The following is a 15,604-nucleotide window of genomic DNA, read 5'->3' on the forward strand; positions in this document are numbered from 1 at the left end:
CGAGGAGCGCTTCGCTGTTTAACACAAAGAAACAAATCTTAACAAGGCGACGCGTTACATCAGCTCACCCGTGTATTATCGCAGTGTTTACACGAGCCTGCGGCATGTATAGCGCTGAGTAATCGCTCTTAGTCATGTCACACGACGGTCCGGGAAGAACGTAATCCTCAATTTCGTCATTTAGAAGAAGTCGGGATGTATCCCAACTTACAAAATACAGAATGGCAGTGCCCCTGATTATTTTGGTGTTTGTTTTATTAAAATCCATCCACCCCTTCTAAAGATATGAGCCCCAAAAGTTTATATGTGATTTAGCTCATATTAGCCAAGGGGGCGGTACACTTATTTTTATACAGCACATAGAGACACGCCCCCGAGGAGTTGCTGTGGAGGACATGTCATCTCCTTCCCTACAAATATTGTACAACATACTGGTTTTGGTCCCTGTGATGACGTTATGGGAAAGTCCATCACTTAATTTTTGGTTTCTTCACAGATAACAGCCGATCATTGGGGGTCAGGGGGGCAGCGTCACTTCTATATCACTTTGGTGTATGATACAGATTTTCTGCTAAAAAAAAAAATAGCTGGTCAAATAGCGTGTACATATCTGGGTGGATTTTACTCACCACATTTTGTGGTGTATCTTTGACCTCCTATTACTTTAAAATGATTTTCTAGGAATCTGCCCCCCCCCCCGCCCCTATGGAGCAAGGGCAACAAGAAAACATAGTTATGCTGCTCCAGTTCCAGGTCTATGCATTGCTCCAACACTGCCTCTACTGCGCGCGTAGGGATTCTTTTTTTTGGGTGGGGGGGTCATGGGGCCTGCTCCAGCCAACGAATGGCTACTGGGGACAGCAAAGGAAGTGGCCTACCATGGTCAACAGTAATGACGTTCCAGGAACCAAGGAGATCACTCATCCCTTGAAGCGGGACCCATGACTCCCCAAAGCCAGGAACCACGGCAGGATAACTATGATCTCCTACAGAGGGATTTTGACAAAAATTTTCTAAATGGAAAATCCATGGTGAAATCGAACCATATGAACTGGCCCTAAAAGGGGTTCTCTAAACTATTAAAGTGGTTGGCCACTCTTTAACACAAGATGCCCATGTGACTTTACAGCCTTATGAACAATCTCTGAATGTTCATCAAGTGATTCAGAAGTCCAGCTGCTGACTTTTGTGCTGTGTGCAAGCTCTCCGCAACTCTCTGTTTACATATCTGACCTCTGCTGAATAGGAGGAGCTGTAGCAGCAGAGTTATGACTCATTCTGCCCCGACCCATTCTTCCTGTCTCTATCACTGTGCATCTTCACTGACAAAGACACAGTGGGTGACGCCATGAGGACGGCCTAGAGCAGTGAGAAATAGGAAGATGTGTATATATGCAGAGGGCAGCATGGTGAGATCAGGGAAAGGCTGAGGCTCTCAAAGGAGGCAAAGTCATAGTACATATACATGCAGAGACATGTCTAATGGAAGACATTTATTGAACAGTGGCCAACCCCTTTAATTCCATGGTCCATAGAAGACCACAAATGGTCAGAAGATTCATACTTGGGCCTGAGCCGGAATGAGACAACTCGATCCCATAGTGTATCGGCTCACTTCTGGCATCACTTCTATGCACGGCAGGTCTCCCCCCCCCACCCATCAATCACTTATCAATAACCAATCCTATGTATAGGTCATCAATAGTTCAGAAAATCCCTTTAAAGAAGATAGGGATACCAATATCAAAGACCAATAGAAGAAGAAGTAGGAGTATTTCAGGACAAGAGCACTAAGGCAGTAACTAATATTGGGGGTGCACGTGTCAAGATATAGGGGGAGGCTTTGAAGCAACCACTAATGGAAGATGGAGGACCACCTTAAGAACAACCTGCAGCCGATCTGATAAAAAAACCAGCAATTACATAGATGGTCTAATGGATTATCTCAGACGGATGAAACCCGTATCTTGTGCAGACCCATTTACATGCAGTAATTAGCATTAGATTCATCGGCCTCAGATAATTAGCGGTGTAATGTACATAGCGATCAGTGATCACAGGATCAATTATCACCGCAGAAAGTGATCTGTCAATACAAGTTATCATTTACAGGGCTGTAATATGTATAAGATGGCAATAATATACCAGCACTTTATATACAGGACGCTGGTGGATGCAAGACGTGCAATATAATATGAGCTACCTTTCCTAACATATCTGTTTAAAGGGGTTGTCCACTTTCAGCAAATAATTGATATGGATTGTGTAAGTCATACAATTTTTCAATGTACTTTCTTTATCACTTACTTTATTACTTACTGTTTTTTAGATCTCTGCTTGCTGTCATCCGATAGAAAGCTTCTATGTCTACTTCCAGTGGACAGAAATCGAATCATGGTCACGGCTCGTTAGTATCACAGAGAGTTATCAGAGCCATGTGATATACAACGAGCCGAGCCCACTGTGTGACCAAGACAGCAAGCAGAGATCTTGAAAACAGGGAGTAATTGATACAGGTATATTGGAAAATTGTATAACTTTTCTTTACACAAACCATATCAATTATTTGCTAAAAGTGGACAACCCCTTTAAGTAAAAGTTAGAATTTCTATTGATATATCAACTTGTGCCTGTCCGCTTTTATTCCTTCTGTAAAAATTATGAATATTTGACAAATGGGCGTTACCAATTAATGGTGACCTCACTTACCAGTGTCTACCGGTCTGTAACTCTGAAGTGAAATTAGAGGCAGCTCGGAGGGTGATCTACTGGGCAAGGAGGTTGGAGTGATAGGATTAGAAGGCAAAAGGGGGCTATGAGCAGTGGTGGGATTAAGGGAGATAACGTCAAATTAGAGCTGGCACAAGACGGAGGTAAAGCGGCTTCCAGGGCGCACTCTTAATTTTTTTGTCTGGACCTACAGTGAGCAACATACCTGCCCGTCCCTAAATATACTTTAAAGTTTCCCAGCTGAGAAGTTATCATGGCAGCTGGCAAATTCTTAAAGTAAATCTACCATCAAAATCCATCCTTATAAACATTACTCATAGATCCAGGCACCGGGACTGTGGTAATATTCTTATATTTGTTATCCATTGCCACCTTCCTAATTAAATCAACTGTTAAAATAATGTTGATGAGCCAGAAGGGCTCTGGGAGGCCGTGGATAACAAATATAAGAAGATTACCACAGATTGTCACGGTTCCTGGATCTATGAGTAATGTCCCTGGTTTATCAAAGATTTTGATAGTAGATTTCCTTTAAAGTTGGTGTAAAGTATAAGCTGGGGGGTTGGGGCATCATGCCTAGTAATTATACTAGAAGTAATGTGGTTTGGATGATTTTTGGGGCTCCCTTTGGGACAGTTTATACTGCAGGGCATCTTGGTCTTGGTCCCTCCGAGTCAGGTTTTTGGTTGGGGGCAATGTGGACACAAAAATTAGATTACAAAAATGTTATACCAAAACTTTAGTGTGGAATTTAGTGTGGAGTCAGCAATGTAGATGGCTATGGTGGGAGATGATCTACAGGTACGGGCTATGGACGGCGGCAGATGCCACCACATGACCGTAGGCCCTGCTGAGCACCCGTTGTCTCCCAGTCAGAATCCGTGTTAGTTTTCCAGAACGCCTCTAATACCTAAAGTGAAAACATTTCAGGCGCAGACGTGAAGAATAAAAAAGGCCTTGGCTTTGATGTGATTTCTTGAGCTTCTACTGTGACAGCGATGCCAGAGGTAATAAATATTGTATAAAGTCTGTCCGTGTGCTGCAGCCGGCATCTCCACACTCCATTCCCATAGCAACACTGTGCTAGATTTACCGCTATAGGAATGAATATACTGCTGACTGCAATGTCTTCTCATTTCACAGATCCATCTATGTCATAGCGCCAGATACCTCTGACCGGCCCAACTACTACTGTGGTGGAAGCCCCTCTAGGCCATCCTCTGTACCATTTATTAGTGACTTTTACCAAATATTCCTTAGTGCACATTTACAGTTGACCACATTGCAACCGAACAACCCTGGCCACAACACGGGATGATATCCAAATATGCTGGCCGTAATAGGTGGTAAAGCCAAAAAGTAATAAATAGGGATGAGACCAAAAAATAGTGGCTATAGTATAGGTGAGACCCATAGATAATGGATATAAATAGGGAATGAGACCCCAAACTACTATAATAAGAGACAAGACTCAAAAGTAATGGCTATACATAAGGGATGAGACCCGAAACTACTGCCTGTAATAGTGGACAAGAACCAAAAATAATGGCTATAAATAGAGGACAAGAACAAAAAAATACCAATTATAATAAGGGAAAAGACCAAAAAATACTGGCCACAACAGGGGGGAGACCCAAAAATAATGGATATAAGGAGAGGGTGGCACCAAAAAATACTGGCCACAATAGGGGAAGACATAAAGATAATGGCTATAAATAGGGAACGAGACCCAAAAACACTGGCTTTGATAGGGTTTGAAACCCCAAAAAACTGGCTATAAAGAGGGGCCCATAATAGAGGGAGAGATCCAAAAATAACACCAGCTATAATAGAGGGGACAAGATAAAACAAAATGGGTATAACAGAAGACAAAACACAACAATACAGGTCATAATAGGGGATGAGACCTAAAAATACTTCATGCGAGAACCAAAAATGCTGGGGAGGACAAGGCCCTGTACAGATTTTGTAATAGGTTCTGGAATGTTTACGCTGTACCTCAGCTTCTTATCCCCTTCCTCCATCCATATACACTGTGAGCTTGGCAAAATGTGCATGTGTCCTTATTAGACCCACAATTGGGACCCCAAGAAATCATTTCTAGCTGCAGTAACACAGCTCAACCACTATACTAAGAATGGAGTCAGGAGGGAGTTGCTGGGTCTCAAACTGTTATTGATCAGAACTAACAAGTCATCAATATCACAAAACCCCTTTTGGAATGTCCCGCAGGATGGATCATCACAAAATTTAGGTCCAGTTTGTTTCCTATCTGCTGGAGAGGGTCTGGTCAGATCTCCCATGCCACCTTTAAACTTTGAATACCTCTAGGGCTGGAGTTCCCATAGGTTGACAAGTAATCCTTGCTATATCTGCATTCTGCTTTGCTGCTATTTAATGCTCAAATGTAGTGTTGACACCTATAGAATATCATGCATACTACTGAGGAGTTAAAGGGGTTTTCTCACAAAACACGCTCAGCAATCTCCGTCAGTTCCATAGAAATCCTTTATAGTGATATCTATTTATACTATGTTGAAACAATTGTTATCTTTCCTGCAGAATCTCAGGCTGGGGTTGGTTGGTAGCTCAGCATGCTATGGAATGAGCTAGGCAAGAATCTATCATTAGGGGCTCATTTTAAAGTGCTGAGTATCTTCCTTGAGATCAGTGTCTCACTCTTGAGCTTTCATCAGAGAGAGTTCATCTCTGCTACTGCTACAATGGTCAACTAGCCAGCCTTCTGACCACAGATTCTAGGCTGAGCTACTCCACGAAGTAAAGATTCTCATTGTGTGATCCCTTGCTGCCACTAACATCATGGGCCTTCCCTTCACCCTCTGCCTGGGGATCCGTTACCACACACATACACTGGGAGGGCCTAAGGGGATCCCTTATCTACACTGCGTCCAACCCCTATTCTTGCTTCTCCCCACTGGCCCTGATGGGTGTGGATGAAGCCTGTTCCTGTGGACCAAGCCACCTGCGACATATTCTGGCCCTAGGTCACAACTACAGCCACTCTGGTCCCTGAGAAACTATCTGCCCCCACACTGAGGTCAGGCCACGGTGGTTTAACGTTGCACTTTAACTAGTAAAAATTTTAGCTTTCCCTCACATCATAAGTCGAGATAGTCCACTAATCCCATCAAATTTTTCGAGTTTGGAAGTAATTTGTGATAGGTTGGCTTTATTCCGCCAATGTGTAACCCGGCTATTACATCCACGGCGAGTCCTGTAATGCAGCGGCAGACCCGCTGATAACAATATGTCAGATGTTGTACCTTGGCTTTGTCCAGCTGTGCCTGGGCCTGACGCTCTGCCTCTCTCCGCACGGCCTCCCTGTCTTCTTCCAAAGAGACATCAGAGTCAGATGGACGGCTGGTATAGGAGTCCGCCGAACCCTGGGGAGAAGAAGAGAAGACTATATTGTAACGCCCGATGAGGACTCAGAGTCTTAAGACTAAGTATACGGAATAAACACATTGACGGGAGCCGCTCCACGGCTTTTCTCATTATACGATGTGTTGTGACTATTAATCACGAGGCGCGTAATCTCACCGAGGAGAGGTCTCTATTCTCCCCGTCTCTCTGCTCAACTGTGCATCTCCAATCTGATTCCAGATCACAACAGACTACCAGACACCTGCTATTAACAAACAGTTAAACGTACAACAAAATGCGCTGCGGCGTCTACGCCAATCACTGTCACTGATTATAGTGGAAATATTACTAGACTTAAAGGGGATGTCTATTTTGGTCATCGATGACATAAAATAATCACATAGATGTCAGTGGTCATCCATTACCTTCTATAGCTGTGGTTCTTTACTCCAGATCTTGGACAAGATCCATACTCTCTGTATAGGGTCAGTATAGGGTCAGTATAGGGTCAGTATGCCCAAACAATATAAAAGGGATTGTCTATAGATATTTCCATTTCCCCAATGATTGACTATAGATAAATGGATGTGGGCCGATCATTTCATACACGTTACATGGTCATCCATTGACTTCTACATCGGAGGTTCTTTACTCCTTGATCATGGACATCTTCCAAAATCTCTATATTGGGTCAATACAGCAAAATAAAGGGATTGTCTATAGATATTTCCATCTCACCAATGATTGACTATATATAAATAAACATTAGCCGATTGTTTCCCATTTCATATACATTACATGGTCATATATATATGTATCTATCTCATATTCATATCTCTGTGATATCCATCTATCATCTATGTATCTATTTATCCATCTACTGTAATTGTCTATATATTGTATCTTTTTACAGTATCTACAGTACTTATTTTCTATCTACATTTCTATCTATATATCTATCTATTTACCTTATAGCTATATCTTTCCATCTTATATTTCTCTATCTACAGTATCGATCAATCGTTCTATCTACCTTATATCTATATCTATCTCATATTTATCTATCTATCTATCTCATATCTACGGGTACAAGTCCGATAGATAAAGATGTATACACACATCCTAGATATTTGAGCTTGCATTCGGATAATGCAGATATCAGATCATATACAGTGTAAATATCATATAAACAATATACAACAAGGAGGCAGAAGAGCTTACACTCGAAAGGTAGATCATTAACTATTTCAGTGTAAACATAAGTAGTCTATAGCGGGTCTCTAGTGTTATATTTACAGATGGGGGCACCCTGCTGGTAATCTAGTATATCCTCCGGTGCTATATATAGCGGCCGGCCATCAGGTAGGTAAATAGACGGGAGCTTACACAAACATCAGGATTCTTCAGTCGTCCTCCTTTGGTTCTTTTTAGGAGTCTGATCCAGGAGGCCTTCATGAGCCACACCGGTTAGTTATTGTGCCCGGTGGAGGCACCCTGTGCAGATCCTTCCCAAACAAGTGCACGGATTATCCTGAAGAACAGCATCGCCTTCCCTGTCCATCTTTTCTCGCCAGCTCTGAGAGCGACCAGAGAGGGCAACTTCAGGAGAAGTAAAGGGCCAGAGGTCGAGTCACAAGTGTCCACTCATTAAGGAAGCCAGAGGTCACTTACGAGAAGAAGAAGAAGAAGTGCAAATATGTCTCCTTGTCATCATGGATGAGGAGATGCTGAGCACAAGGCATCGGTGCTGGCCGTGCCCGGTGACTACTGAGAGAGGAGTCTACATCGCTCCTGCCTCATAGAAGGAAAATCACCGGCAAAATGTATTCCGTGACATTTGCAAGTGCAAAGTTCAATCAATCTCTTTAGGGATCTGGTTGGGGGACGGAGTCTGGCATCACTGAGCATGCTCCGTATCCTGTCCTTACGCAGATGCTCACATCACACAAGCGCTCCTAGTCTTTGTCAGATCGCTTCCCTGCATCTCAAGGGTACACAGCATGAAAATAGCAAGATGCTACAGGAAGCAGAGCTGTACATGTAGTGTGCACAGGCACCAAACACTGCGCACACTGGTCACACCGGGGGAGGGGGGATATAACAGAATAGAGAGGGGGTATATAGAGAGAAAAGAGCAGAATAGAGAGGGGGTATATAGAGGGAGATGAGCAGAATAGGTAGGGGGTATATAAAGGGAGAAGAGCAGAATAGAGAGGGGGTATATAGAGGGAGAGAGCAGACTAGAGAGGGGGTATATAGAGGGAGAAAAGCAGACTAGAGAGGGGGTATATAGAGGGAGAAGAGCAGACTAGAGAGGGGGTATATAGAGGGAGAAGAGCAGACTAGAGAGGGGGTATATAGAGGGAGAAGAGCAGACTAGAGAGGGGGTATATAGCGGGAGAAGAGCAGACTAGAGAGGGGGTATATAGAGGGAGAAGAGAAGACTAGAGAGGGGGTATATAGAGGGAGATGAGCAGAATAGAGAGGGGGTATATAGAGGGAGAAGAGAAGACTAGAGAGGGGGTATATAGAGGGAGATGAGCAGAATAGGTAGGGGGTATATAAAGGGAGAAGAGCAGACTAGAGAGGGGGTATATAGAGGGAGAGAGCAGACTAGAGAGGGGGTATATAGAGAGAAAAGAGCAGACTAGAGAGGGGGTATATAGAGGGAGACGAGCAGAATAGAGAGGGGGTATATAGAGGGAGAGAGCAGACTAGAGAGGGGGTATATAGAGGGAGAAGAGCAGACTAGAGAGGGGGTATATAGAGGGAGAAAAGCAGAATAGAGAGGAGGTATATAGAGGGAGAAGAGCAGAATAGAGAGGAGACAAGCAGAATAGGTAGGGGGTATATAGAGGGAGAAGAGCATACTGGAGAGGAGGTATATAGAGGGAGAAGTGCAGACTAGAGAGGGGGTATATAGAGGGAGAAGAGCATACTGGAGAGGAGGTATATAGAGGGAGAAGTGCAGACTAGAGAGGGGGTATATAGAGGGAGTAGAGCAGACTAGAGGGGGGGTATATAGAGGGAGAAGAGCAGACTAGAGAGGGGGTATATAGAGGGAGAAGAGCAGACTGGAGAGGGGGTATATAGAGGGAGAAGAGCAGACTGGAGAGGGGGTATATAGAGGGAGAAGAGCAAACTAGGTAGGGGGTATATTTAGGGAGACGAGCAGAATAGGTAGGGGGTATAGGATGTGTACACGTATATAGAAGTAATATAAATGTAGTCTACAGAATAAGAGATTGTAAGTACATTACAGGGTTGTAGATAGTCATGTAACCTATAGAAAATACTAATACACGTTTAAGATTTTATTTATTCTTTTATCTGTAAATTAATCATGTATCTTTTCATCCGTATAGTTGCTTATTATCCGTCTATCTCATATTCATTTCCTGTCTATTATGACATAGATCTTTCTATATTATATATCCTCTATCTGTCTATCTACCCATCTTTTGTCACCTATTATCTATAAATCAATCATTCATCTATCCATTCATATATCAACTTATTGGGGGTCATTTATATTTCCGCCTTCTCTGAGCTCTTTTTGTGCCTTTTGTGAGGCTATTTTTTGCACCTGATTTGTCTTTGTCGTTTTGGCTTTTTGTCAAATGCAGGTTTTTATATAGGTGCAATCAATGTTAAAAAAGGCGCAAACATCTGGAAGCAGGAGAAATACAAATCTATTATCCTATCCATCCATCTATCCGTTTATCTCATATCTATGTATCTACCTAACTTTAGTCATCTATTATCTATAAACCAATCAATCATCTGTCTATCAATCTATCCATCCATCCAGATTTACTTACCCGGTCCATTCGCGATCCAGCGGTGCGTTCTCCATTGAGGATTCGGCAATTCCGGCAATTCACAAAGGTAGTGCGCCCTATGTCCACCGATGTGCGCTGAAGTCCGTAGGAGTTCACTGGAGTTCACCGTCCTATGCTGGGTGCAGGTAAGCGCATGTCAAGCGACACTTTTTTTTAATTCTGCATTTTTCAGAATCCATCGGGTTTTCCTACGGCCACGCCGCCCGATTTCCATTGCGTGCATGCCGGCGCGGATGCGTCACAATCCGATCGAGTGCGCCAAAAACCCAGGGCAGTTCGACGCAAATCGTTAATTTTCGGGAAAACCAACAAAAAAAAGTTATTCAGGTCCTTAGTAAATGACCCCCCTTATCTATCAATCTCATATCTAACTCCTATCTGTGATGACATATATTTTTCTACATCATATATCTATCATCTTTAGAACAACTATTTATGTATCCATCCATATATCTGTTATTTAACAATATCTAATATAGCTAATATAGGGCCAGATGTATCACTGTTCTGTGCTCAAGTCTCGTTGTTGCGCCAGAATTATCGCAGGTTACAACCATCTGTGATGAGTTGAGCTCCTGCCTCTTATTAATCACTTTACTTTAGGCGCAGTGTAGGTGCAATGTTAGATTCGGGCAGTTACAAGCTCCTCTCTGCTTTTCTCCCGCACCCTAGCATGAGAATGACCCTCACAGCAGCACCCAGGACCCAGTGATCTCCTAAGCGGAGGTATCTCCTGCTTCTCCACTGTAATTCTGGCTAGTATCCTCCTCGGACACTGCTACACGGGGACACTTCTCTGTCCTGTCTCTCCCCCACATACTTGTCTTCTATCCTGCTACACGGGGGACACTTCTCTGTACTATCTGCAAAACTCTACAAACTTCTCTTCTCTCCTGCTCTGAGCCGAGGCTTTTGCAGATTGTTTGTAAATAGAAGGTCATGAACTGTAAACAGAGGCTGCAGGTAGTGTCTGTAGTGTCTGTAGTGCCTGCTGCTGGGGATACACGGCTCTGCACAAGAGCTCAGTGCTGCTTCTCAGTTTACGCCACCTTCTGGCTGGAGTGTTTTTGAACAAGTTGCTAATGATGAATGATTGTTAGGTGCAGCAAAACATCTGGATTGCTAGGATAAATTAGGAAAAAATGGCTATTTTTGCTGCACGGCTACATCTACATCTGGCCCATAATATCCATCTAATATATACAGTATGTCTATTTATCCATCCATCTATTTTATATCTATGTATCCCATAACGGGTTGAACATTCAGGTTTGGTAGCCAAGCCTTAAAGTGTCTGCTCATCCCTACTATTTATTAAATTTTTTATCCATATCCAGCTATCTGCCTATCTCACATTATCTATCCATCCATCCATCCATCCACTCTATCTATCCATATATTTATCTCTGATGTCCCGCGCCTGTACACTGCCTATAGCCTGCACCTATTCAGACCTGGCGTAGAAGGCGGCACAACACAACGCAGCTGCGTGTCGGGATTTATCAGGAGGCTGGAGTGCCAGTATATGATAAATATGCCCCTATATATGCCCCTGCAGTCAGTGGCGTAACTAGGAGAGACAGGGCCCCCTAGCAGGCTACTGCATGGGGCCCCCCTTTCCACTTAAAAAATATACATATTAGTATACTCACATATAAATACACTCATGTGCACACACAGAATATACACACACATACAGTGCCATATGCAACATACAGACACCTTATACACATCACAGATACTGCATATATACATCACAGTATATGTTATATACATATTATGCTGGACAGTGTGCAGTACAATATAGATATAATGGTGCACGTCCTCCATTCTTTATTGTGTCAGGTCAGATGACGGGGCCCCCTGACACTGCGGGCCCCATAGCGGCTGCTATGGCTGCTACCCAGGCCCGGCGCCAGCACCCGGCTAACCCGGGCAAGTGTATACAGGAGGGGGGGCAGTGTGTATACAGGAGGGGGGCAGTGTGTATACAGGAGAGGGGCAGTGTGTATACAGGAAGGGGGGCAGTGTGTATACAGGAAGGGGGGCAGTGTGTATACAGGAGGGGGGCAGTGTGTATACAGGAGGGGGGCAGTGTGTATACAGGAGGCGGGCAGTGTGTATACAGGAGGCGGGCAGTGTGTATACAGGAGGGGGTCAGTGTGTATACAGGAGGGGGTCAGTGTGTATACAGGAGGGGGGCAGTGTGTATACAGGAAGGGGGGCAGTGTGTATACAGGAAGGGGGGCAGTGTGTATACATGAGGGGGCAGTGTGTATACAGGAGGGGGGGCAGTGTGTATACAGGAGGGGGGCAGTGTGTATACAGGAGAGGGGCAGTGTGTATACAGGAAGGGGGGCAGTGTGTATACAGGAGGGGGGCAGTGTGTATACATGAGGGGGCAGTGTGTATACAGGAGGAGGGGAGGAATGTGTACACGGGGATGGGGGGGCAGTGTGACTACTGGAGGGCGGCCCATAAAGGGGCCCACTAGGGCTCTGTCGCCCAGGGGCCCACTAAAACCTGGAGCCGGCCCTGCTGCTACCGCTGTAGTTACGCCCCTGCCTTCAGTGCATGTACCCGCAGCAGCTGTCAGGTGCAGGAGCCCTCCATTACATTACATAGCAGACGCTTGTGTCCCCCATAGACAGGTCACTATGGCTAGGTGTCTCCTGACAGGCACGTGCATTCATTATCCTGGAATATGGCCATAGCTGAGAAATCAATCAAATGACCTCTAAAAACCCTGTGAACTCCCATGACACTAAATGCCCAGCGCTCCCTCGCCTCTGCTGCACCGCCGAACAGTGGAGAGGAAGATGCCAATGTGTACCCTCCGCAAGAAAGAAATACAGGCGGTCCCTGGGTTACATACAAGATCGGTTCAATAGGTTTGTTCTTAAGTTGAATTTGTATGTAAGTCAAAACTGAATATTTTATAATTGTAGATCCAGACAAAAAAATTGTTTGCCTCAGTGACAATTGGAGTTTGAACATTTTTGGCTGTAATTGGACCAAGGATTATCAATAAAACTTCATTACAGACACCTTACAGCTGATCAGTGCAGTCAGAGACTTCACCAGAGGTCACAGGGGACAGAGGGGTCCGTCTGTAACTAGGGGTTGTCTGTAAGTCGGGTGTCCTTAGGTAGGGGACTGCCTGTAGTAGGAAGTAATTCTACAAATCTCTGTAATGTATCCATAATATATCAATTACATTATACTGGAAGTGATGACTACTCTGCCCACCCCATGCCAGGGACACCAAGTACAGAAAAATCCCTTTAATCTGGACTGGAACATGTACATGAACGTTTGTTTTTTACCTATCACTTATAATAGAAAGTGTAAAACTTACATATGTTATATATGTAAAATGATAGGGTATAACTACTAGATTGGTGTAGGATTTCCACTCATTGTGAGGATTGGGCTTCATACAGTGTTTTTCTTCACTAATGCAATAGACACTGAACAGAACCTACACTCACCGGCCACTTTATTAGGTACACCTGTCCAACTGCTCGTTAACACTTAATTTCTAATCAGCCAATCACATGGCGGCAACTTAGTGCATTTAGGCATGTAGACATGGTCAAGACAATCTCCTGCAGTTCTCCCGAGCATCAGTATGGGGAAGAAAGGTGATTTGTGGCCTTTGAACGTGGCATGGTTGTTGGTGCCAGAAGGGCTGGTCTGAGTATTTCAGAAACTGCTGATCTACTGGGATTTTCACGCACAACCATCTCTAGGGTTTACAGAGAATGGCCTGAAAAAGAAAAAACATCCAGTGAGCGGCAGTTCTGTGGGCGGAAATGCCTTGTTGATGCCAGAGGTCAGAGGAGAATGGGCAGACTGGTTCGAGCTGATAGAAAGGCAACAGTGACTCAAATCGCCACCCGTTACAACCAAGGTAGGCAGAAGGGCATCTCTGAACGCACAGTACGTCGAACTTTGAGGCAGATGGGCTACAGCAGCAGAAGACCACACCGGGTGCCACTCTTTTCAGCTAAGAACAGGAAACTGAAGCTACAATTTGCAAAAGCTCATCGAAATTGGACAGTAGAAGATTGGAAAAACGTTGCCTGGTCTGATGAGTCTCGATTTCTGCTGCGACATTCGGATGGTAGGGTCAGAATTTGGCATCAACAACATGAAAGCATGGATCCATCCTGCCTTGTATCAACGGTTCAGGCTGGTGGTGTCATGGTGTGGGGAATATTTTCTTGGCACTCTTTGGGCCCCTTGGTACAACGCCACAGCCTACCTGAGTATTGTTGCTGCCCATGTCCATCCCTTTATGAGCACAATGTACCCGGTAACATCTGATGGCTACTTTCAGCAGGATAATGCGCCATGTCATAAAGCTGGAATCATCTCAGACTGGTTTCTTGAACATGACATTGAGGTCACTGGACTCAAATGGCCCCCACAGTCACCAGATCTCAATCCAATAGAGCATCTTTGGGATGTGGTGGAACGGGAGATTCGCATCATGGATGTGCAGCCGACAAATCTGCGGCAACTGTGTGATGCCATCATGTCAATATGGACCAAAATCTCAGAGGAGCTTCCAGCACCTTGTTGAATCTATGCCACGAAGAATTGAGGCAGTTCTGAAGGCAAAAGGGGGTCCAACCCGTTACTAGAATGGTGTACCTAATAAAGTGACCGGTGAGTGTATATGTACCCATGCTCTATTTAAGCCATGAGCTTGTGTCGAGCTCTCAAGATTGGTTGGGGTCCCAGTGGTCAAGTTGGGGTCCTGGGGCTCAAGTCCAACAACTCTAAGCCCCATCGACCATAAGCGCATGAACGTCATCCCTCTGTCCATGTCTATAAGACTTCTGTAGAGCGGAACAGAACATATATGGACCCATATGCCATTTAAGCCACGGGGTAGGGTCCAGCTCTCAAAATTGGTTGGGGTCCCAGTGGTCAGTGCTTCATATTACCCGAACACCCATTTATAATATAAAGTGCGATTACTTTGTGGCTCTTATTGGGGGATTTCGTTAAGACTGGCTTTTTAAAGTTCCCTCCCCTGGCGGATCGCCACCTGTATCTACTAAGAGGCTCCGGACACTCAAAGTAAATTCGCAGCCCATTGGTCGTGCCAGGGAGTGGGGCATGCAGGCAGTTATGGGGGGGGGGGAGGGAATGTAATAAATAACCCCCAATCTCTTTAATCTCATTAATGGAGACAAGCCTAGGAATATGTAAGGGCCCGCTGGGCCAGGAGGCCCAGGGTGATGATCACATATGATTTGTTGCATGGGCCTCCTGTGGCTCAAGTCCAACCGCTCCACCATCGCTCGGTCCATGTCTTCTGGACACTTCTGTAGAGCGGTGCATGCTGGACCATTCTAGTGATGGATCAACTAATTGCTGAATCCTGCCCATTCTTTCAATTGATGAACAAAGTTTGTGTCAGTATACACTGCCAGAATTCCATTGCATTCCATTTATGCGTTCATTATAACTGTAGCATCATCTTTGTGTTACATGTGCTAGGTCGGAAGTTGTGCTGTGCAGCTGGTTAATACCAAATGCATTCTCCGTATGCCCAACATCCACGTCCTGCTCAATTACTGATCTAAATATGTCATAAACTAGACTCTTCTTGAGAGCACTACAGGTCTCAGCAT

General features: G+C 44.6%; 1 protein-coding gene across 7 annotated transcripts in view; it reads right to left on the bottom strand.

The window, feature by feature from the left end:
* CACNB2 (calcium voltage-gated channel auxiliary subunit beta 2) overlaps positions 1-15,604 on the bottom strand; it is a 195,176-nt gene that overhangs the window by 57,160 nt on the left and 122,412 nt on the right. For 5 of the 7 annotated variants that reach the window (XM_072154205.1, XM_072154201.1, XM_072154206.1 and 2 more), the window contains one exon: positions 6,015-6,134. In XM_072154205.1, the coding sequence (XP_072010306.1) occupies positions 6,015-6,134 (120 nt within the window). Of the gene's footprint in view, positions 1-6,014; positions 6,135-7,500; positions 8,170-15,604 lie in introns of those variants that run through there. The other 2 variants (XM_072154208.1, XM_072154204.1) reach the window with 1 other exon arrangement.

The sequence above is a fragment of the Engystomops pustulosus genome, chromosome 5 (genome assembly GCF_040894005.1).
Source record: "Engystomops pustulosus chromosome 5, aEngPut4.maternal, whole genome shotgun sequence".
NCBI classification, from domain to species: Eukaryota; Metazoa; Chordata; class Amphibia; order Anura; family Leptodactylidae; genus Engystomops; species Engystomops pustulosus.